This window comes from Hyperolius riggenbachi, chromosome 10 (genome assembly GCF_040937935.1).
Source record: "Hyperolius riggenbachi isolate aHypRig1 chromosome 10, aHypRig1.pri, whole genome shotgun sequence".
NCBI lineage: Eukaryota > Metazoa > Chordata > Amphibia > Anura > Hyperoliidae > Hyperolius > Hyperolius riggenbachi.
This window is the reverse complement of record NC_090655.1, coordinates 216,637,456-216,660,462: the sequence shown is the minus strand read 5'-3', so window position 1 is coordinate 216,660,462 and position 23,007 is coordinate 216,637,456. Positions and strand designations below refer to the sequence as shown.

At 44.2% G+C, this 23,007-nt stretch overlaps 1 protein-coding gene across 3 annotated transcripts in view; it reads left to right on the top strand.

The window, feature by feature from the left end:
• LOC137534457 (uncharacterized) overlaps positions 1-22,128 on the top strand; it is a 29,460-nt gene extending 7,332 nt beyond the window's left edge. Inside the window, exons 2-5 of one of the 3 annotated variants that reach the window (XM_068255955.1) lie at positions 2,292-2,421; positions 3,443-3,681; positions 8,783-9,544; positions 18,616-22,128. In XM_068255955.1, the coding sequence (XP_068112056.1) occupies positions 8,794-9,544; positions 18,616-21,020 (3,156 nt within the window). In that variant the 5' untranslated portion in view covers positions 2,292-2,421; positions 3,443-3,681; positions 8,783-8,793 and the 3' untranslated portion in view covers positions 21,021-22,128. The remainder of the gene's footprint in view (positions 1-2,291; positions 2,422-3,442; positions 3,682-8,782; positions 9,545-18,615) is intronic. The other 2 variants (XM_068255954.1, XM_068255956.1) reach the window with 2 other exon arrangements.
• The last annotated feature ends 879 nt before the right edge of the window (positions 22,129-23,007 follow it).

Here is a 23,007-nt window from a genome sequence, read left to right as displayed (position 1 = left end):
ATTCATGATGTAGTGCAGTGGGGCAATTCGGTCCATAGGGAGACCAGGCAGAAGGGCATTGCAGTAGTCAAGGTGTGAAATTATTAGGGCATGGATGAGAAGTTTGTTGGTGACAGAGGTCAGGAAAGTGCAGATATTATGGAGGTAGAAGTTGCAGGACTTTGTGAGGCTTTGGGTGTGCGGGGTAAAGGAGAGTGTAAAGTCTAGGGTGACAACTATATATAATAGTCTGAGCCTTGGGGCACTCCCACCGAGTGGTGGTTGGTGTTGGATGAGGACTCATTGAAGGAGATCATGAGGAGCGTCCGCTGTGTCAAAAGCTGCTTAAAGGTCTTGGAGGAGAAGAATGGAGTATTTTCCTTCACCTTTAGCTTAGACAAGGTCATTGACCACTTTGGTGAGCACTGTTTTGGTTGAGTGGGCAGGCCTAAATCCAGATTGCAGTGTGTCCAGTAGGGAGTTGGCGTCTAGGTACTGGACCAGGCGTTTGTGAACCATACACTCAAGGAGTTTTGAGGCAAAGGGGAGAAGGGAGATAGGGTGGTAGTTGGAGGCTAGTGCTGGGTTGAGGGAGGGTATATTGAGCAGGGTTAGCAGTACAGTGGCCTGCTTGAAGACAGAGTGGAAGGTGCCTGTGGATAGGGAGAGGATAAACAGGGCAGTTATCACTGGGTGACTGGGTTCAAATCCAAGAAGTAAAGATGTAGTTACTCAGAAAGGACGGGTCAAGTGGGGAGGTGGTGGTATGAAAAGTCTGCAGTAGGTGGTTGACTTCCTCAATGTTAGTAGTAGTGAAGCAGGTGAGGGAAGGATATGGTGGAGGAGGAGTTGGATGAGAGGGTTTGGGAGGTGAAGGTTAAAGGCTGAATATTTCCTAATGTATGGAGACAATTTTGTTATTGTAGTGGGTGGCTAAATCTGTGGGAGAGAGGAAGGAAATTGAGGGTAGGGTGTGGATATAGGCAGGGAGTTGAAAGTGGAAAAGAAACATCGGGAGTTGGAAGCTAGTGTTTTGATGAGCTTGGTGAAGTGTTCCTGCTTCGAATCAGCAAGGGCAGTCTGTAAATGTTGCAGGTTAGCCTTGTACTGTAGGAATTCCTGATTAAGACGAGTTTTCCTCCATGTCCGTTCAGTGGCGCTTGCTACTCTCTCGAGTAAACCAGAAAGAAAAGGACCTGTACATAACCACTGCACCACCAATTAAGTATATAAGATAACAACTTTTATTGAACAATAGAAAAATCCATTCCATAAAAACATCTAAAAAGGTAAAAACCACTAGAGAACACCTATATAGACACATGATAATGTCATAAATATAAACCTCACCTCTGATCTGTAATGAATACCTGCGCTGCAAAAGAGCCCAAATTGGGGTTAAAAAAATGAGCCCCAAATGTGAGCAAACGACCCGGGTTGGACTAATGAGATAATTGCCTGTGATAACCCAGTGCTAGTGCTCAAAGGAACAGGTTAGGACCCGAAGGAAAGTGAAATGATATGCTCAGAAACCAGCCCAGGGTCCCAGCAAGGTATGAATATGGCAGCGATAGTTGCAGGCAGAGGGAGGCACAGAAGCGATCCACGCGTAGCGTGGTCCACGTGACTACTTCGTCAGGAGCTCTTTTCTTTCTGGTTTATTTGAATACAATTTTCCTGTATTATTGCATGCCTATTGCATTTGGGAAGTGCTGATGTCTTAACAATTCTAATGCATGCTACTCTCTCGAGGTTGCGAGTATGGGTGGTGCACCAGGGCTGGTGGTCAGGGGGCGTTTGCTGTAGAATATTAGGGGAGCAGCTTTTTCTAGGCCTGATGACAGGGTTTGAAGATACTGAGCTGCAGCAATATTAGGACAGGTTTGGGTGGTAAGAGAGAGGAGGAGAGGTCATGAAGGTGATCAGCTATGTCACTATGGTTGAGCTAACGTAAGTCCCTTGGTCATTGACCAGGTGGGTGGTCGGGAAGTTTGGAGGTGCCTTCTGTGAAGAGATTAAAGGTGAGAAGATGTTGGTTTGAGGGCAGGAAAGGTGTGATGCCAAGGTCTGTAATGGTGGTGGATTTAGTAAGTATTCAAGAATTTGACCTGCAGAGTAGGTGAGGGTGTTGGTGTGTTGTACTATGCCAAAGGGAGTTGGCTATGGTGAGTAGCTGGGTCACGACAGAGTTGTTGGGTTCATTGATGGGAATGTTGAAATCTCCAAGGATGGCAAAGGTCAGAGAAGATGATGTGTGGGAGCCAGGAGGCAAGGTTGTCAAGGAAGTGTGATGTGGAAGCTTTTCCTTGTAGGCTATGTGGTGGAACACATCCAACCAGCCCAGGATTAGCGTGGATTGCACAGAATTACAGTCAGCCTAAAGAAATGGATCATGCTGCAACGTAGAAGAGTGACAATTGAGAACAGCTCATATAAAAAAAGGTAAGTTCACCAAGTTTCAAATTTTTTGCATAGGCCACTAAATTTAGGTTTGTACTTTTCACCATCATTAGATTTTTGCCATGCAGAAAACCAAATTCTAACAAAGCTACAGCTGCACTTTAGATGTCCATTTGGTAGAATTTTGCAATTTTTTAGTTTGGCATATACTGTATGTAGAAAAAAAACAAAGTCTTGTAAAAGTAATACCTTTTTAATGGCTAACTGATAAAGTTAAATAAAGCAAGCTTTCTGGGATCTAGTCCCCTTCTTCAGGCATATTTCCAGATGTTAGCTGTAGTAAAACACTGATGCAGGTAAATGGCAAACATGAAGAGGCAGTTGTGCTGGTTGCTGTTTAGCTGTTAGATGTCAGGTGATCAGCAGGCTGGAGCCAGTGAGCTCATGCAAGCAAACATGAAATCTAGCAGGTTTCTGAAGATCATGAAGCCAAGTCAGTCATGTTAAATAAGGAGTCATGAATCCCCTTCCACAATTTAACCCTTCTGTTAATGTCTGAGACATTTTTCATAAATTTGTACTCAGAAATCTTTCTTGCTTGTTCATTTTTGAAGCTACCCTTAAGAATAAGTACTTTGAAATCTTGCATGCTGTGTCCTGGTTCACAGAAGTGTTGGCCCACTGGTGTCTCCATTTTACCCTCATTAATTTTAAAGCGGTGATGGTTCATTCTTATGCACAGTTTTTGTCCTGTTTCTCCTATATAGATTCCTCTTGAGGGGCATTTCATGCAGTGTATCATGCATACAACATTGGATGACTAACAGGAAAATTGGTCTGATATTTGATGATATTTCTGTGAGTTTGGTATTTGTATTTGGCTTGTGCACAAGATATAAGGGCAGGTCTCACACCTTGCGTTATTGCAGGGTAATGTGCCTGGAGTTTCTGGTGTTAGTTTGGCATAGAAATCTTCTATTTCCACTGCACAAACCATTTCGGTTACGTTGTTTTTCAAGTGATTGTGACCTTCCCTCAACCCCACCTTCTCTTTGGATTGCAGCCTGGAACAACCTTTTTTCCTGAACCCAAGAACTCTTAGGATTGCTGCCTGGACCGACTTTTTTCCTGAACCCGATTACTTTTAGGATTGCTGCCTGGACCGACCTTTTGCTTGAACCTGATTACTCTTACGATTGCTGCATGGACCTACATTTTGAATGAAAACCAGTATTCTTTGTATTATTGACCTGATTTACGCTTTTGTTGAAGATCACAAATCTGAGGATCTTCAAATTTAAGGTAATTGTCAAATGTACTGTGTTTTGAGTATTTGTCAATTTTTTAATTTTGCTCCTGCAAGAGTGGTATTATATATATCATGTGCATTGTGTCGTGTCGTGTACTATAATGAAAATGTCATGTACTTTACAATTTGTAATTTATGTGTGTGACTGCATACACAATACTTACAAATGTTGCCCGTCGTCGATCTAGGGCCAATTTCCTTTTTGACAATATCGCTAGGCCTGGAGAGGCATATCTAGAGGGGTACAGGCGCCACAGCACCATGGCTGCCCCCTCATTCCTTGTGCCCCACTACCATACTGGGGGATTTCTCTTGGGCATATGTACCTGCTCTTATGCTGAAGGACAGCTCTCATTACCTATACCGGGGTGGAGCTACTTATACTGGGAGACCTGTCTCACTACATATATTGGCAGGGGCCTTCTAATTATATGGGGGGAGTACCTGGCACTACCTATACTGGGGGACTACTTATACTGGGGGGACACCTGTCACTACTTATGCTAAAGAAGGCTACTTGAGCTGGGGATACACCTTTAACTAAATATACTGGGAGGGCAACCTAAGCTGTGGGCTACCTATACTGGGTTAACTAGCTCTGGCTACCTATACTAGGATGCTAGCCCTGGTTACTTATAGTGTGGTGGCTACTTATATTGGGGGGACCCGTAACATTGCCCAGTGGGAGGGATTGGTCTTTCTCGCCCTTTGTCAACTGTGGTACTACTCTAGTGGTCTATCTATTGATATGCCCTTGTGGGGCATTTTATGTGGGGAAGACCAAAAACGAGTTTCGGTCCAGAATCTCACAACATATATTACTAGTATAAATAGTTCAAGTGTTACCAATCTCACCCCAGTGGCCAAGCATTTCAAAACAGCTCATGGTGGTAAATACCATTCTCTGCGATTCGTTGGTTTGGATAGGATTCACGGTTCACTTAGAGGGGGGGAATATGGATCGTTTACTTTTACAGAACGAAGCTTATACATAGGTGGCATGTCAGAAGGGTTGGGACACGCCTCCTGAAAAAGCCGGTAGTAGCCGGCGAAATCCTTCCAGCCATCAGTCACCAGAAACAGTAAGAGCCCAATGGGGCATACCCTATCGCTCACCAGCAGCCTGGACGCTATGTGACAGCAGCAGTCTAATGCACCTGCCTACACAGTGAAGTATTTACCTTCAGTTTGGCTAACCTCTGCTTATAGCGAACTTGCTAATGCATATGCTTGTGCCTAACAATCTACAGTCTGCTGCCTGCATGAACTCTGCTTTGAGCTTGCTTTTGCTGACTTAATGAAGACTAACTGGCTGACCAAGCAGTAGTTGCTGAGTAGACCTGTCAGGCGGTGGTTCAGTGGCGGATCTAGAGGGGTGCAGGCATGGCTGGTGCCATGGGCGCCCATGTAGCATGGGCACCATGCCTGCTCCAATGTCACTGCCGACTGCCTTCCCTCACGGTGGCACCCTACCCCCGCCGCCTGTCCCTGATCATTAGTGACTGACGTTATTCTTCAGATCGCGTGGCAACTGCAGAATCACAGCCTGCGCACGCTACCCGCACTGAACTTATTCCAAATGCGGAAGTGACATCATTGACCTATGACGTCACTTCCGCATTTTGAATACAGTGAGAGCGGGTAGCGTGCGCGGGCTGTGACTCTGCAGTTGCCGTGATTTGAAGTATGTCACTATGAGAAGATGATCGGGGACAGGCGGCGGGGACCGCACCAAGATACAGCATTGACGTGGTCGCCGTGATCTGAGGTCTATCTCCATGAGAAGAGGATCGGGGACAGGCTACAGGGGCGGCAACAGGAGGAGACCTAGCACTATCTGACGAACCGGGCGCCGCAGTTTGAGGTCTGGAAGAGCACCCAGTCACCAGCCTGCTCCCTGCACCCAGCCTCTGCACCCAGCCACCAGCATGCACCCTGTCCCTGCACCCAGCCACCAGCATGCACCCTGTCCCTGCACCCAGCTACCAGCATGCACCCTGTCCCTGCACCTAGCCACCAGCATGCACCCAGCCACCAGCATGCACCCTGTCCCTGCACCCAACCACCAGCATGCACCCTGTCCCTGCACCCAGCCACCAGCATGCACCCTTTCCCTGCACCCAGCCACCAGCATGCACCCAGCCACCAGCATGCACCCTGTCCCTGCACCCAGCCACCAGCATGCACCCTGTCCCTGCACCCAACCATCTGCCTGCACACTGAACCTGCACCAAGCCCGCACCCAGGCACCAGCATGCACCCTGTCCCTGCACCCAGGTACCAGCATGCACCCTGTCCCTGCACCCAGCCACCAACATGCACCATGTCCCTGCGCCCAGCCCCCAGCCTGTATCCAGCCACCAGCCTGCACCCAGCCACCAGCCTGCACCCTGTCCCTGCACCCAGCCACCAGCCTGCACCCTGTGTCCCTGCACTCAGCCTGCACCCTGTCCCTGCACCCATCTACTAGCCTGCACACTGCCCTATAACCAGCACCCTGCCCCAGCCATCAGCCTGCACACTGCCCTAGCTAGCACCCTGCCCCAGCCACCAGCCTGCATACTGCCCTAACCAGCACCCTGACCCAATCTACACCCTGCTCCAAACAGCACCTTGCTGCAATCTGCCACATCCTGCACCCTGCTGTAATCTTCCCCAATCAGCACCCCGCTGCAATATACCCCAACCAGCAATCTGCAGTCTGCCCTAACCTTCACCCTGCCCCAACCAGCACCCTGCACTCTGCTGCAGCCTGCTCTAACCTGTACCTTGCTTCACCCTGCTGCAACCTGCACCCTGCCCCAGCAAGCACCCAGGTAGCAATTGTGGGACTGCTATGGCTACCAAATATCTAGGGGCACATGTTGCTACCTAATACTGATATCTAGGGGCACATAGCTACCTAATTCTTTTATTTGGTGAACATGGCTGTTTAACTTATGTATCCAGGATGGACTTGGTTTCTAAATTGTTTTATCTTGAGGCATCTGTCTATTCAATTTGTTTATTGTGAGGCACCTGGCTACTTAATTATTTTATCTGGTGTGGTTGACTGTTACAACTTTATTTTTATTGGGCAACAGGTGACTACTTGATGAATTATCTGACGGCATGTGACTACTTGATGAATTATCTGGCGGCATGTGACTACTTGATGAATTATCTGATGGCATGTGACTGATTTTTGTGTGTGTTGGGGGGGGCGCAATTTCAGCATTTGCCATAGGCGGCGTACTACCCAGATACGCCTCTGCGGTGGTCTGACTATTATCAGCGCAACACCTGTGTCACAGTATATTTTCTTCATTGTATCTACTGCATATACTACAAGCATCATTTCTGGATACTAACATTTGAACTGTGCGATCATTTTTGGCTTGGAGTAGAGGACGCATGACACCTGATCTCCCCACACTTTCTTTTGGAAACTAAGTGCAATCCTGTGGATACTCTTCATCTCCTCCTATATATGGCCCAGTGCACACCGAGCGGTTTTTGGAGCGATCCGCCGGCCGCATCCGCCTGGAAAAATGCTTGGCTAATGTATTGCAATGGGATGGTGCACACCGGCGGTTTGAGGTTTTTGCCAAGCCGCAAACGCGCCTCCTGCTGCGCGTTTGCGGTTTGCTAAAAAACCTCAAACCGCCGGTGTGCATCACACATTGAAATACAATAGTCAAGCGTTTTCACTGGCTGATGCGGCTGGTGGATCGCATACAAAATCCACTTGGTGTGCACCCGGCCAAATATCTGCTCTCTGCTCCCAAAACCGCTAGCGTTTTGACGATCTGCTAGCGGTTTTGGTGTGCACTGGGCCTATGTCATAATGGACTATTAGTATTTTTGAGCTGTGCAGCTTTTATTTAGATCCATGTGCACATGAGATGCAATTCCTTTGAAGGATTTTGTGGGTAGTTTTTGGTGGGTATGTGGATTTGAGGGTGGGAGGGTTTGGGTGATCCGTTGTCATGCGTGGTTTTATATTAAAAAAAAAAAGTTTTTTTGCAAGACGTTTAATAAAGTTTTGTACTTTTATAAATCTATTTGTATTCAATCAGGTCATTCCCCTCCCATAGTCTATCTCAAAGGGTTTTTTTTTCTATTGCAAGAAAATAAGCTGTTATTATGGGGCAAAGTGGTCTAACTGGGGAAGGGGGGGGGGGTGGCGCAATTTCAGTGTTTGCCATAGGCGCTATGTTACCCAGATACGCACCTGCCTAGATACACACAACCTTGTCAACTGCGGAGTTGACGACACATTTTATTGCTATCCGTATTAGTGTGTAGTACACGGAAGGACAATAAGCCGCACTTAATTAAAATCACACATTGGCCGGGGGAGTGAGATGAACAATTGGATTGTCATCGAAAAACCTGGATTTACCTCACAGGAGCCTATAGGAACAGATTAACTGGCACCCTAGACTCCGTTATCCAATAACCTACAAAAACCTACAGAACCAAACCACAAGTGTGCTGGCTGTCCCAGCTGTCACTTCTCCCTTACTTCCCCTGCCTGTCATAGGTAGCTTCAGGTGTTCCTTAGCATTAGGTAGCCAGAAGTACCCTCAATATTAAGTAGCTAGAGGTGCCCCTGACTGATGGGAGATATTGTCAGTGGAATGGTGAGAGCAGGGTGAGTAAGCTATCATTTACACTTTCATCTGGACTCTGAATAGGGAACAGGGAGGGAGGCGCCTTTCCATCATCATGTGCCTGTAGGCAAGTGTCTACACAGTGTCTTATGGTAAATACAGCACTGTACATCGAGGCATGATGACGTGTAGCTGGCATGTGTGATTTTGCATATTGAGAGTTCTGCGCATTTGCGGTTCTCTAATATTGAATTGCGCATTCGCAGGACTTTCATGCCGACTGCCAGGACATAAGCATGCAGGAACACAGGTACTAACTCAAGTGTGAATGTATTAGCTTTATGCTTTTTCCCGGTATTAAAAAAAAAAAAGATAAACATAGCTGCAAGTCACATGCCATAATTTCCAAGGATCGAAATATGTCACCCTCCATATCTGTCTTACATCATGTTTACCTTTTAATTGTATTTTATTCAATTTTATTTTCTTTTTTTTTTAGATACCTGTACAATGCCAAAATGCATCATAAAGAATTGCTCCAACAAAACTGGTCAACCTTCATCGTCACAACCAGTAATAATGCATGTATTTCCAAACGATATTACCGGGATAAAAAAATGGATTCTGAGTACTGGACACAAATTTGAGAATGAGGATGGAGTAGCAGACAAAATTTTAAAAAGTAAAACAGTTGATCTTTACAGAATGTGCTCTGAACATTTTGATCAAAGCTGTTACACTGAGACTGGGAAAAAAAAGAGATTTAAAAGATTGAAATATGAAGCCGTACCTACCATCTTCACAGCTGCAGAAGACAATATCTATATAGATGAGGAGCGTGTTATGTCCGCAGGTCAAAAAAAGGAAAAAAAAAAACCAGTTTGTGCTGAATGTGAGCGTAGCATTGAAAATGGAACTCCCAAGACGTTTGTTGATTCTTCTACACAGACAGATGACAATAGAGGCATTGAATCCTCTTTTTCAAATTTACATGAATCGTCTTTTTCTGAAAGTCATGTTGAACATCCATACTCATTACTCGACACCGTTGAAGATAAGTGTTCAAGAACCACCATCAAAGAGGGGCGAAGCTTGCCATGCTGCCGTGAGGACACGTTCTCTAGGAGCTCCTCATCTACAAGGCAAAAATTAGAGTGGGAAGCCGAGCATCCCTCATCTAGCGACCCCACAGCATGTCAGGGAGAACCAAGGGGAAAGCAGGATCAAAATCATCCTCCCACGGATCTCCGGCAATACAGCAGTAAGATAAAAAATACCTTAAAGAGGCACTTAAAGCGGAATATAACCCTGCATTTCAACTTTTTTTTTACTAGACCAGCATTGGAAGGGTTACACAGGGCTTTAAAGTTCCTGGAGATTTCTGCAGACGCATCCAAAGCTGAAATAGATACATTTTGTTTACATAAATGTATCTTAAGTGTTGAATGTGACTCACTCTCTCTCACTGAGAAGGAGCTTGGAGGACAGCCAAAAAGTGCGTAACATTTATCAATAGGTACATTCAACTAAATAGAATGTATCTATCTGAACTTCTGCATATCTCTCCACGGAACTTTAAACCTCTGTGTTTAACCCTTCCAATGCTGGTCTAGTAAAAAAAAATGCTTTTTGCATATAATATGCTGTAAATAATATTTTAGAGCAAAGTTGAAATGCAGGGTTATATTCCGCTTTAAGTAAAAAAAAAAACTTTTTAAACATAAAGGATGATACAGTGCTCTACTAAGACACTTACTGCAGTGTCTTTTATCTCCTGCAGCCCTCCATTGTCTGGCAATCCTCCCCATCAGTCTCCCCTGTCGGCAATGACCCAGGATCATAATCCGTAGCAAGCTCCCTCCTGCGATGGGTCCTAATTTCGCCGGCTGCGCTGCAAGTTCCTGAGCTGCGCAAGCAATAGCATCTTGGCTACGTGCGCGCGCGTGCACGATGGTTGCGCGTGGTGCACGCACACACCTGCTTTCTAGTGCACACACATAGCCAGCGATCCAGGGACAGTGTTTTATTACAACTTATTGCAGTGCGTCAATTTTATTGAATATATATTATATTCAAAATGATTTTTTTGTATATAACGTTACATTATTTATACATTAATAATGTACCTCCCAAAAATTGGGTTTTTTATTAACGTTTTACTATGCATATAAGTATTGCATGATTTATTTCTACAATTAATTATTATGATAGCATTTTTTTTTATTAATTATATGTACACAGTATATTTTATTTAGTTTGCTCTGACGAATTGCAGGTTGGCATAATCTCCAATGTGAAACGCACTTTCAATAGTGCTTCAATTGTGTTCACCAAAATTTATACTGAGTGCTATTTCACACTTGGCGTTTTGAGCATCGGTTACCCATGATCGCTGTACAATTTTAAAATTGCGTGCAAAATTTTCCATATGAACGCAATTTGCATTTATGATTACCATGTAGTAGAATTAGAATACGGCCCCATTCACACTTGCAAGGGCGGGAGTGATTTTTCAGCGGAAAAAATCACTGAACAATGTGGCTATTTTCCCGCGATCGTGTTTAGCGCTTCTATAGCACAGAAACACGGTCGCAGGGAACTCGCATGAAAATGGTGCAGGCTACGCGTTTGCCGATTTGCGTTAATCGCCGGCTATTACCGCAAATCATCCAAGTGAGAACGGGCCCATAGGGTTTTATTACAGTAGCGCTTTAAAAAGCGCTAGCGTTTGAGCGTTTTGCAAAAATCAATGGCAAAATGCTCTCGTGTGAATAGGGCCTTAGGCTTTAAACCCACTACAAATCTATATCGCAATTGCTTGCGTTTTTAATGCGCTCTTTGTAAGCAATTTCTTAACCTTTTTTGTCGCTTTTATTAGCAATTTTAAAAAGTTTTAGGGCCCGTTTCCACTTGTTGCCACACGCGACAGTGAGACGCGCTGCGGCACTTCCGGGTGTGCGGGATCGCAGGCGAATCCCAGAAGCCGTGCCATACACAGCTATGGGATTCGCAGCCTCCCGCATGAAATCTGTGGCCAGTGTCGGCCAAATTGCTAGGGTAAGCGATTCGTCCGGCGGCGCCATAGTTTCCTATGGCAGAGTTTCCCTGCGCGACTTGCCTGCGGGGAAACTCTGCGGATTCGGAGCAGTTTCCGCTCCAGTGGAAATGGGCCCTAAGCGTTTTGCCAGTGATTGTGTAGCGATTTGTGCTTATCGCTTTTAATTCTTACTGGTCCTCTCAATTAATTTTAATTCTTTTCAGGTCTGGAACCCACTACAAAACGTAATAGCAATCGATAGTGTTTTGTATGAGCGGTTTGTAAGCGATTTCATGAGCGTTTTCAGGAGCAATTTTAAAAAGTGTATTCAATTTGCCAGCGGTTGTGTAGCGATTAGCATTTTAATTCTGATTGGTTCTTTTAAATTAATTTTTAATTTTGTTACAGTGTGCAGTAACTTCAAAACGCTATCAAAATCGCTCTGTGCAGGTTTTGAAGAGCGATTACGCCAGTGTTTTTATACTTTACATTGCAGAACCGCTAAACGCCAAAAATGCTTTATGTCATGTGTTTTGCTATTTGGTAATCGCAATCGCTGCAGTGGAATGTGGCCCATCTATTAACATAAGCTGAGCGTTTAGAGAAATTGCTAGCAGTTTTAATCGCTTCCTAAACGCTCATAAAATTGCTCTAGTGGGTTCCAGCCCTCAAAGTGTGCGGTAATGCAATAACACTAGCAAATCACTATGCATAGCGATTCATGAGCGATTACTCCAGCGTTTATATAGCTTACATTGCAGAAACGGTAATGCAAAAAAACGAACTCTTAAAAATGCTGCATATCCTGCGTTTGCGATTTTGGTAATCACAATTCTTCCAATGGAATTCGGCCCATCTATTAACATTAGCTGAAGGTTCAGTGAAATTGCTGTCGTTCTGAATCGCTCTCTAAACGCTCACAAAATCGCTCTAGTGGGTTTCCAGCCCCAATGCTGGGGATACACGGTATGGTTTTTTTTTTTTTTTTTAATCAATCAAGCCGCTGATGGCGCGATTGAGAATTTCCGCCGTGTCCGATACCCCGCCGGATCGATTCCGTGCTCGATACGGGCGGGCAGGACAATAGAAGAAACGAGCGGAAGATAAGACAAGAAGACAAAACGTACCGTGTATCCTCCGCATAATGCTGGGAATGCACCACACAATTTTATGTTAGATTTTCTGTTAGATTTACCTGCCAGATAGATAAAGTCCAACATGTTGGAAATTATCTATAACCAACTGTCTGCCTAGCAATTAGGCATTGTTCTGCTCAGCAGGAGATAACCAGAAGACCATGCATCGGAGATAATGTCCAGTCTCTACAGAAAATAATCTAATTACATTAAATCTAACAGAAAATCTTATGCTGGGCATACACGGTACGTTTTGTACCATGTAATCGAGCCGCTAGCTCGATATCGGCGCGTCCCCGCGGGCGCCCGGATCGATTCCTGCTCGTCCCCGCGGGCGGCTTATTTTCCGCTCGTTTATTCTTTTGTCCTGCCCGCCGGTATCGAGCGTGTAATCGATCCGGCAGGGTATTGGACACGTCGGAAATTATCAATCGAGCCGTCAGGGGCTCGATTACACGGTACAAAACGTACCATGTATGCCCAGCATAACAGAAAAATTCTAACAGAAAATTGTATGGTGTATCCCCAGCATAAGAGCTCTTTCACCAAATGCAGTTTCCTGCATTTTGCAATCAGATTCAAATCACTCATGGGCCTTGATTCACAAAGCCGTGCTAACTCATAGCATGGTCGCACTAGTGTTTCGTGCGCGGAAATGCACGTAGGGGTTTTCGTGGTCAATCTAGAATTTTTGCGTGCAATTGCGAATTTCACGTGGGCAGACTCTGCCATGTTCACGCTGAAATTTACGTCTGCATGCGATAAATTCACAATTTCACACGAAAACCGTTACGCACTTTATATCGCACGCAAAGCGCTAGCTCGAACCATGCAATGAGTTAGCATGGCTTTGTGAATCAAGGCCATGGATTGCAAAAGTAAGTGTACCATTACAGTACTTGGAAAAAAAAAAAAAACAGTCCATTCCATTCCACAGCTCAGAGATTCACTATACTGTTTGCCGTACCTCATTCACAGTTGCAAGCAGGGCCGCCATCCGAAATTGTGGGGCTCCTCACACATTATCATGCCTGGGCCCCCCACCCCCCCATGGGTTCACCCACTGGTTGTTCTGCCCACCCACTAGCCACCCCACCCCACGAACTGCGCTGAGGCAAAAAAGGTGCATGGCTCCGACATTGATGAAAGCGGCATGCACAGCGTGATTCGTCAGAAAGTGGGCTTGACCATGGCATGTTATTGGTGAAGCAAAATACTAGCAAGATACAGGTATGAACTTGGAGATAGGAACTTGGAGGTCCGTTTTTAGCCTTTATCTGCTCTTTTGTCCCCCTCCTTTTCTTCCTGTGCCTCTTTTGTCCCCCTCCTTTTCTTCCTGTGCCTCTTTTGTCCCCCTCCTTTTCTTCCTGTGCCTCTTTTGTCCCCCTCTGTCTCACCTCAGTCTGTGCCTCTTTTGTGTGCCTCATGTTACGTCTCATCTCTTTTCTCCCTGTGCCTCTTTTTTCCGCCTCTGGTCCCCCTGTGTCTCTTTTATCCCCCTGTGTAACCTCTTGTCCCCTTCTGTCTCAGCTTATCCCCCTGCCCTAGCCAGGTGTAGGTGCCCCCAGTATAGGTATCCCGGCATAGGTGGTGCCCCAGTATAGGTAGCCTGGTATAGGTGGTGCCCCAGTATAGACCAGCAAGATACAGGTGCCCCCAATATAGGTATTCAACTATAGGTGGTGCCGCGGTATAGGTAGCCTGGTATGGGTGGTGCACCAGTATAAGTTTTCCAGGTACAGGTTCTCCCAGTATAGGTAGCAAGTTATAGTCGCCCCAGTATAAGTAGCCAAGTATAGGTGGTACCCCAGGAGAGGTAGCCAGGTACAGGTGGTTCCCCAGTATAGGTAGCCAAGAATATGTGGTGCCCCAGTATAGATAGCCAGGTCTAGGTGGTGCCCCAGTATAGATAGCCAGGTATAGGTGCTTTTAGCCCCGGTATAAGTAGCTAGGTATAGGTGGTTCCAGCCCCAGTATAGGTAGCTAGGTATAGGTGGTTCCAGCCCCAGTATAGGTAGCCTGCTAGCTAGATATACTGTAGGTGGTGTCACAGTATTGAAAGTCCGCTGTAGCGGGCTCACTCATCTGCTCCCCACGTTCAAGCACTGAAGTCACTCTTCTCTCAGTGCTGGAACGCGGTGTGCTGGTTAGGAAGTCAAAGGCCCGCAGCCATCACATACGGCACTTCCAGTGCTTTGGGAGGGCCCAGGGCCCCCAGAAGCCCTGGGCTTCTCACTGCAGTTTCAGTTGTCTACCACCCCCATACCTATCCCCCCCCCCCCCCCCCCCTCGATGGCTGCCCTGTTTGCAAGAGCACTAGTGACGATCTATTTCTTACATGACTGCACTGCAGCTCAATTTTGAATGTAATAACTTTTCCAATTGAAAAAGAGGCCTAGTGCTTTCACAAACTACACTGCAGAACAAAATTGTTGTCCTGCCACCAGTTTGATGTGTTCGAGCTCAACTACCCTACTGATTTCAGTAGCTCAATCAAACATTCAGAAGTTTATTATTGTAATTTTTCTGTACATACAATAACATTTATATATTGATTGATCGCATCCACAGATTAGCTGCAGTCAAGTATGAAATTAAATCCAACTATTGCGTTTCTGAATGTGTTTTAGCTACAGTTCTCTGTATAGTGTACATTATCACAATTGAAACAATGCAGGATGAAAATTCCGACAAAAATGCAACGCTATTGTTTCACACTAAGGGCCATTTATTTTGCATTCAGATTTCAATCACTTGTGGAAAATATGGCCATACCTCAGGCGATTTGGCATCCGGTCAAACATCCAAATCTATTATTATAATTGAATTGGTTTAAAATCGGTATCGAAAAATGCATGCATAATCTAAAATGCTACCAATTTCTGTACATAAAAATTGTTCATATTCTCGATCTAGCATGCTGCATGATGCCTGGCCAACATGCTGGATTAATTGGGCTTCATGAACGTCTTTCTATATTCCAACTATAGACGAACGTGACTGAACACTCAACGCTGTGCCCCTACCTATTGAAAATGTTTTCCCGTGCTGCGTGCAAAGTATACATAAACTGTCCACAGCCTTCGCTTGCCCCCTATTGGCTTCTGTGATTCCTCCTCTGCATACACGTAAGTACAGCGTGGTTTACTAGTAAGGGTGCTTGTGTGACGTCAAACACACACAGTCTTACTAGGAAACCACGTAGGGCGCACATGCATGCAGAGGAGGAAGAATGGGGGCCAGTGAGGGACAAGCATAGGCTGCAGAAATTTTATGTATACTTTACACATGGAATGGAGGAACATATACACTATGAGGGGACAGTGTCGGGCCGGCGGATGCGACACACAATCGGCCGATTCCAAATCGATTTCAGCATTTAATTGATCAGGAATTGGAATGTGGATTATGGTCAACTGTTAGATCTCTCTTACCAAATTCCATCAGAGAGATACTTGTCTCAGTCTTATGCTGGGCATAGACGGTACGTTTATGCGCCGGTATCGAGCCGCTAGCTTGATGCCGGCACGTCACCGCTTGTCCGCGCGGGCACGTGGATCGATTCCCGCTCGTCCCCGTGGGCGCTTCTTATCAGCCTCTCGTTTTTTTCTATTGCCCGCGAGGATCAAGCGCAGAATCGGTCCACCGCGGTGATCGGACACGTCAGATATTCTCAATCGAGCCAGCAGAAGCTCGATTGATAACAAGAAACATACCATCTATGCCCAGCATAATATGCCTATAAAACACATAAATGTCTGTCTACTTTTAGGGTATTAATAAAAAAAATAAAAAATACAGCGAACAAACCAATTAATAAGATTTAATTGAATTGTTTTGTTCAATTGGTTTCAATGTCTAGTGCATAAGATGGGGGGGTAGCAATGTCTAGAGCTGTTAAAAGTGCATTATTTTATTAGGCAACACGTTTTTTGGGCCAGATAAGGTTGTTGAGTGTGGATGCAAGAAAGTCAAGGAGGTTGTTTAGTGCAGTTGTGCTCCAAGGTTATTCAGATCTCCTTTCCACCATCTAGGAGGGAATAAGGGGTGTGGTTGCTTAAGGATTGGGAAATTGGTAAAAAGTTATAAGTTGATTTTCTGAGAGGGTGAAGGATGGGCAGGGTGGGTGATATTGAGAGAATGTGATCAATATTGTTGTAGTGTGGTGTGTAGGGGAATTGGTGTACTATAGGGGGCCATACACTGGCCGACCAACCAACCAATCAACCATCCAATTTGATTATTATAATCGAATTGGCTGAAAGTTGATCTTCAAAAAAAGGGAAGAGACTGGCTTGGCAAGCACATCAGGATAAAAAACTGTCACCACTTTATTCACACATTAATAGGCTTCAAAGTCACTGCTATGCATCAAGCACCTTGTGACAATACACTCTGATCCTCAGACCATACAGTTCAAAACATGCCCAATATTCAGCATAAGCAAAGCAGATTGCAAAGCACATGACATGCAGGGAGCGTAGACTTTTGCAGTGCAGGCTATACTTGCGTGACCCTTGTGGTGGCAGGTGAGGGTCTGGATGGAAGCACCGATGCTCAGGGATTCTCCAGGGTGACTGTCCTTACAGCCGTTTCGACCCTAGCTATCCGTGGGCCTCATCAGAGGGGCGGTGTCGCACTATCTGGGTCCCGGTATTGTGGCTTGCTCCTCCGGCTCCTACGTCCGGTATCGGCGCATCGTGCGTTGCTAATTGTTGATCTTGCCAAGTGCATGCCCAACAGACAAAGCAACCAATGTCTGGACCGAAATTGGCCACATGGTCGGTCGCGCATGCTGGAAAATGTTGATCCAAAGTTGGTCGGTTATGGCGGCCGAATTCCGAACGATCAACGAGACGAAACCCCTGCCGCTGCAATGTATGTAGTGTAGTGCATTTATGCATTACCTGTCCGGTGTCAGCCTCCATGCGGTTTCCGTCTTGCCGGGTTATGCATACACGCTCGCGGCGATATGTCTGACGTTAAGAAGGTGCATAGCGTCTGACATCAGACACTAATGTGTATGCGGCTTACCATGCAAGATGGACGGACACCATGCGGAAGCTGCTACAGGACAGGGAATGTATAAATGAATGACACTACATACATTTATACATTGTGGGGGTAGTGGTGGGACAGACGCGGTGGCTCAGTCGATTCACTGATGATTTCATGCTGAAATCGGACGGGAATCGGCCTGTAGTGTATGGGCAGATTCGACTAGAGACAAATTTATCTCTAATCAGATTCGATTAGAGATACATTTGTATCTTGGTGGAATCTGCCCATAATCGTTGTAATGTATGGCCACCTTATGAGAGGTAAAGTTTATTTTTGAGGTGGGGATTGAGAGGCTGGTGGTGGAGTAATGATTGTTCATGTGAATAATAAAGGCCACAAGGATGATAATGGAAATGTACAAGGAGAGGAAGTTTTCGAGTCAGGAGTCCATATTGTACAGAAATTTTGTATAGGAGCAGGATGGGCAGCAGTAAAGGACTGTAGTCACTGCATGGTAAGGATGTTAGAGGCGGATAACATGGGTCTCAAAGCAGGCAAAGTGCAAGAAACAGGGGTGGCATGGTGGACATGGAAAGTGCATGATGTGGAGAGTATAATAAGTACTTATTGTTGGTGTAGGAGCTTTGAAAAGCTGAGGAAATCCACTTACTGTTCACGCAGCAGTAATCAGATGTTGCTGATCAAAGTGAAGAATTGTTTCTGGTTTCTGTTATGTGTGAAAAGAACGCGTTTTATACTGCTTGGCCTGCAGGTTGATTTCACCATTTTTTTCCACCTCCGCCGCAAAGAAATTTGTGAAAAGTTGGAGGCATTCGTCCAGGCAGTGTGATATTCACCAAAATTTAAAGACCTGTACACTACCAACCTGACTTCTCATTATTTGTGATACAGCACTGCCTGTCCGATCACCATCAACTCTTCCCACATTCATTCCCAATTAACTACCCCCTACCGATCGGCTACATTCAGCATTCAGTACTTTTCCTTATACCTATGACGTGTCCCTGGAAGAAAAAGCTGTAGGAATTTTTACAACAAAATAGTAGAATATAGTATTTTTTATTCCATTTTTAATTGTAATAATTTTTAACTTATATATATATTTTTTTTAATTCTTTTCAAATATTTTTTTTACAGCTATACCAATCATGCCGAGCTGCATAATCAGTGGTTGTCCTCACACATCTGCTCAAAATTTGACACAACAAGGAATAATTCTACATGTTTTTCCAAGTGAACCGATTGCAATCAGACGTTGGTTGGAGAACACTGGACAAGTTTTCAACAACATTGACAGTATCATAGATAAAATAGTTGAAGGCAAGAAGAATGACTCATTCCGGATTTGTTCAAGCCACTTTACAATCGATAGCTATAATTATAAAGGCACTCGAAAAGTACTAAAGAGACTGGCTTTACCATCCGTTTTCCCACATGTTGAAAATAATTTAGTTATAGATGAACAGTGGGTGTTATCATCTGGGAAAAAGAGGCCTCCTCCAAAAAAAAAACCATTAAAGACCGGCGAAAGTTCTGAAATATGTTCCAAATGCCAAAATTCCCTGACATTGGGTATAACATTAGTTGAATCTAGCACACAAACGGAAGATTTACAAATGGATTTTGCTATTCAAGGTCAATCAGTAATACAAAATGAACATTTACAACAACTTTATGCACTGTCTTCACAATTTTTCTCCACACCATTGAAAGATGTAACTGTGATTTCTGAAGCTTCCCCCTTTGTTTTGTCCTCACGCCAAGAAAGTCCAATCTCTTTTGGGCCACCACAGTTCAGTTTACGGCATACACCTTTAATCCAGGAACAGCAAGATGATAGAGAAATAGAAGCTCACAGTACAACAATAAATCCACCTACAACTCAACATGATGACTCCGAAATGATGTGTACAGACATTTCAGCCATTTCCGATCAAAAAACACCATCTCGTGGAGAGGAGTACGATCGTTTAGATGAAACGCAAACTGATTCTGAAATGATGATCATCGTTAAAGATGAGCAAGATCTGTATCTAGAAACAGCTGAAACCGAATCTAATATCTTCAAAAATTATGTCGATATGCGAAAATTTGTAGTTTTCGAATCCTGTTTGGACGAGCTTCTGAAAAAGGTTAAATGTCAATATGATCAGTCATGTCAAAAAACTGTAACAAGTGTCAACAAGCAACTTCAAGGTTCCGCAATTATTGTTCGTGGAGTTTGTGAGGACGGACATAGGTTTAAAATTTTCGAGTCACAACCCAAGGTAAAAAAAAACTATGCAGGGAACATTTTATTAGCCGCTTCCGTGATATGTTCTGGTTCAAATTTTTCAAAAATGGCTCATTTCTGTAAAGTATTTGGTTTACTTTTTTTTTCGGAGGTTACTTTTCATCACTATCAAAAAACACTTTGTTTTCCAGCAATTCATAACGCTTGGGAAAAGGAAAGAAACTCTGTTGTTCGTCAAATCGCAAGAAGACCGGTCACAATTGGAGGAGATGTGCAGTGTGACAGCCCAGGGCACAATGCAAAGTATTGCGTGTATACAATGATGGATCTAATGTCCAAAAAAATTGTTGACTTTGAAGTTGTTCAAGTCACGCAGTGTAAATCTTTAGCGGCCATGGAAAAATACGGTTTTGAACAATGTATGAGTCGAGTAGTGGAGAACAACATTGACATTGAACATCTGGCTACTGACCGACATGTAAGCATTCGAAAATACATGAGGGAAAAATACCCAGACATCGATCATCAGTTCGATGTCTGGCATTTTGCTAAAAATGTATCCCAAAAAATTTGTGAGGGAAGCAGGAAAGGAGGATGTGGTGATTTAAAAAAGTGGATAGACAAGATAAACAACCATTTCTGGTGGTGTGTGAAAAATTGCAGAAACGATGAACATTTACTCAAACAAAACTGGCTGTCGGTACTTCATCATGTTCGGAACGAACATGAGTGGTATGAGGATGGAGTTCTTCACAAATGTTCTCATCCTCCTCTATCACAACAAGAACTGGAAAACGGAAACTGGCTTCACATAAGCACCCCTGCTTACGATAAACTTTGCAGTATTGTTGAGAGCAATGACATTATCATGGACCTCAAACATCTCACGTGGTCATGTCACACTGGGCCATTGGAGGTGTTTCACAGCTCGGTTTTGAAATACCATACAAAATGCATTCATTTTGGGTATGACGGCATGCAAGCAAGAACAATTCTTGCAGTTCTTTCAAACAACTACAATACTGACAAAGAACAGGCAGTTATCAAAAAGAAATCTAAACGCAGTGGAGAAGTTGGAACTAAACCGGTCAAATACTATGCCCCAAAAGGTAAAGGGAAGTGGTCAACAAGGAATATCTATGAAGAACGCAAATTTGATTACCTAAATGACATTCTAATTGATACCCTACAACTGCACGAGGGATCGCTTACTTCATCATGGGTGTCCAGGTCTGACAGTTTACCTGAAAACCTTGCTAAAATACCGATGCCAGACAACACAGAACTACTTAGCAAAAGACAATCTTGATTTGGAACCTCATCTTAACAGATTATGTATTTTAATTAGATGTCTGACAGCTGTGTACATCCTACAACTTTGAAAGGGGTCTATTTTTTATAATTTTACATACAAGAATATTTTTGGTGTTTTTATGTTTTCTTAAGTTTTTTTATTATTACATTTTTTAACAGAATTAACAGATAGTAGCAATGAACGATTTTAGGAATATATGTAATAGATCAATTTTAATTCAATTTGTCATTTTAAATTGAACTCAGATTTTGCTACAATTATAAATCACCCTCCCACCCTTCTGTGCCTCAGTGTCCCCATGTCTCTTTTTGTGCCCATTCTGTGTCTGTCTTTGTCTCTCTAGTGATGGCCCCTTTGTCTGTTTCCCCTTAGTGTCTCTCTTTGTGCCCCCTCTTAGTCTCTATCTGGGTCCACTTTGTCTCTCATTGTTGACCTTTTGTTTCTCTGTGCCCATTGTCCACCACGCAGCGCTACTGCCGGGCATAACTTCCGCCACGAGTCTAGCTATGCCTGTCTATCCACTCTGTCTCCTGCATGCTCTATTGCATGGCCTACTTCCTGTATGTCCTGAGACATACATGAACCAGGAAGTATGCCGTGCAGTATAACCAGGAAGACTGCGAGAGGGGGTGAACAGCATAGGATTTCTGCATAATGCTGGGTAAACACGGTGCCTTTCCGCACTCGATGCCCTGCTCGATTCCCGGCTGCTCGATTTTTTTTCCGAGCATTTCCGATCGCATTTGATGATTGTTAGGTCAATTCTCATGTAAAGTATGCAAAATAAACCAAACCATCCATCGAAACGCGAATCGAAAATAATCAAGCGCCGGGAATCGACGGGAACGCACCGTGGGAATCGAGTGCGGGAACACACCGTGTGTACCCAGCATAAGGTATGTCCAACACTGCCGATGATGCAGAGCACATTCGTCTAAACCTGTTTGAAATTTGAATCCGCGTCTTTCAAATTCTCCTCATGAGGAAATAGACCATTTGTTTATTCGAAACATCTAATTTATGTATAATAAATTTTGTAGAAAATTCTATTGATCTGTTAGTCCTTACCATTGTTTTTGAATTTTAGAAATTGGTTTGTTATTCTCATAGTTATTCTGTTTAACAATTTTTGTTGTAATTTTTATTAAAAAGTTTAATTTTATTTAAAAAAAAAATAGTTTTTTAATTGGAAAGTATTTGTATATTGTTTAGCTAAATTTACATTAATTTTCTTGAATTGGTTGGAAATAGTCTTCCTAGTATCCGGTGCAAGTATGCACCTACATAGGCTCAGGGATATCAAACCTATTACGCCAACTGTGTTGTCTTCTTGAGGAGCCAAGGCAGGACCAGAGATTGTGCCTGTTCTGCCACCACCCAGCTTACAGCCACTGTCCTGGATGTATGGCAAACCGCCCTGAGCTAGAGGGTGTAGTGGACAAAGTGATGGAGAGGGGGGGGGTCATATCCCCAGACTCCCTAACTTGTGACCCCCCCTATCAACTCTCCCTCCAGCTATGTGCGCAGCATGTGTGTCAGGCAGAGAGCAGGGAAGTAATAACTCACCTCTTGCTTTCTTTTTCCTGCTCTGCGTACCGCAGCTTGTCTCTTTCTCAGTGCCACCCACCGTACTTGAACAACTTTAGTGGTTTGTTTTTAGGAGCAGAGGAGCTGTGATATGCAGCACTGGACGGTGTAGAGTCAAAAATAAAAGTGGTAAAATATATACAGGATCTTCTCAAAAAATTAGCATATTGTGATAAAGATCATTATTTTCTGTAATGTACTGATAAACAAAAAAAAGTCAACCTTCAAATAATTATGTTCAGTTATGCACTCAATACTTGGTCGGGAATCCTTTTGCAGAAATGACTGCTTCAATGCGGCGTGGCATGGAGGCAATCAGCCTGTGGCACTGCTCAGGTGTTATGGAGGCCCAGGATGCTTCGATAGCGGCCTTAAAGGGAACCTTAACTGAACG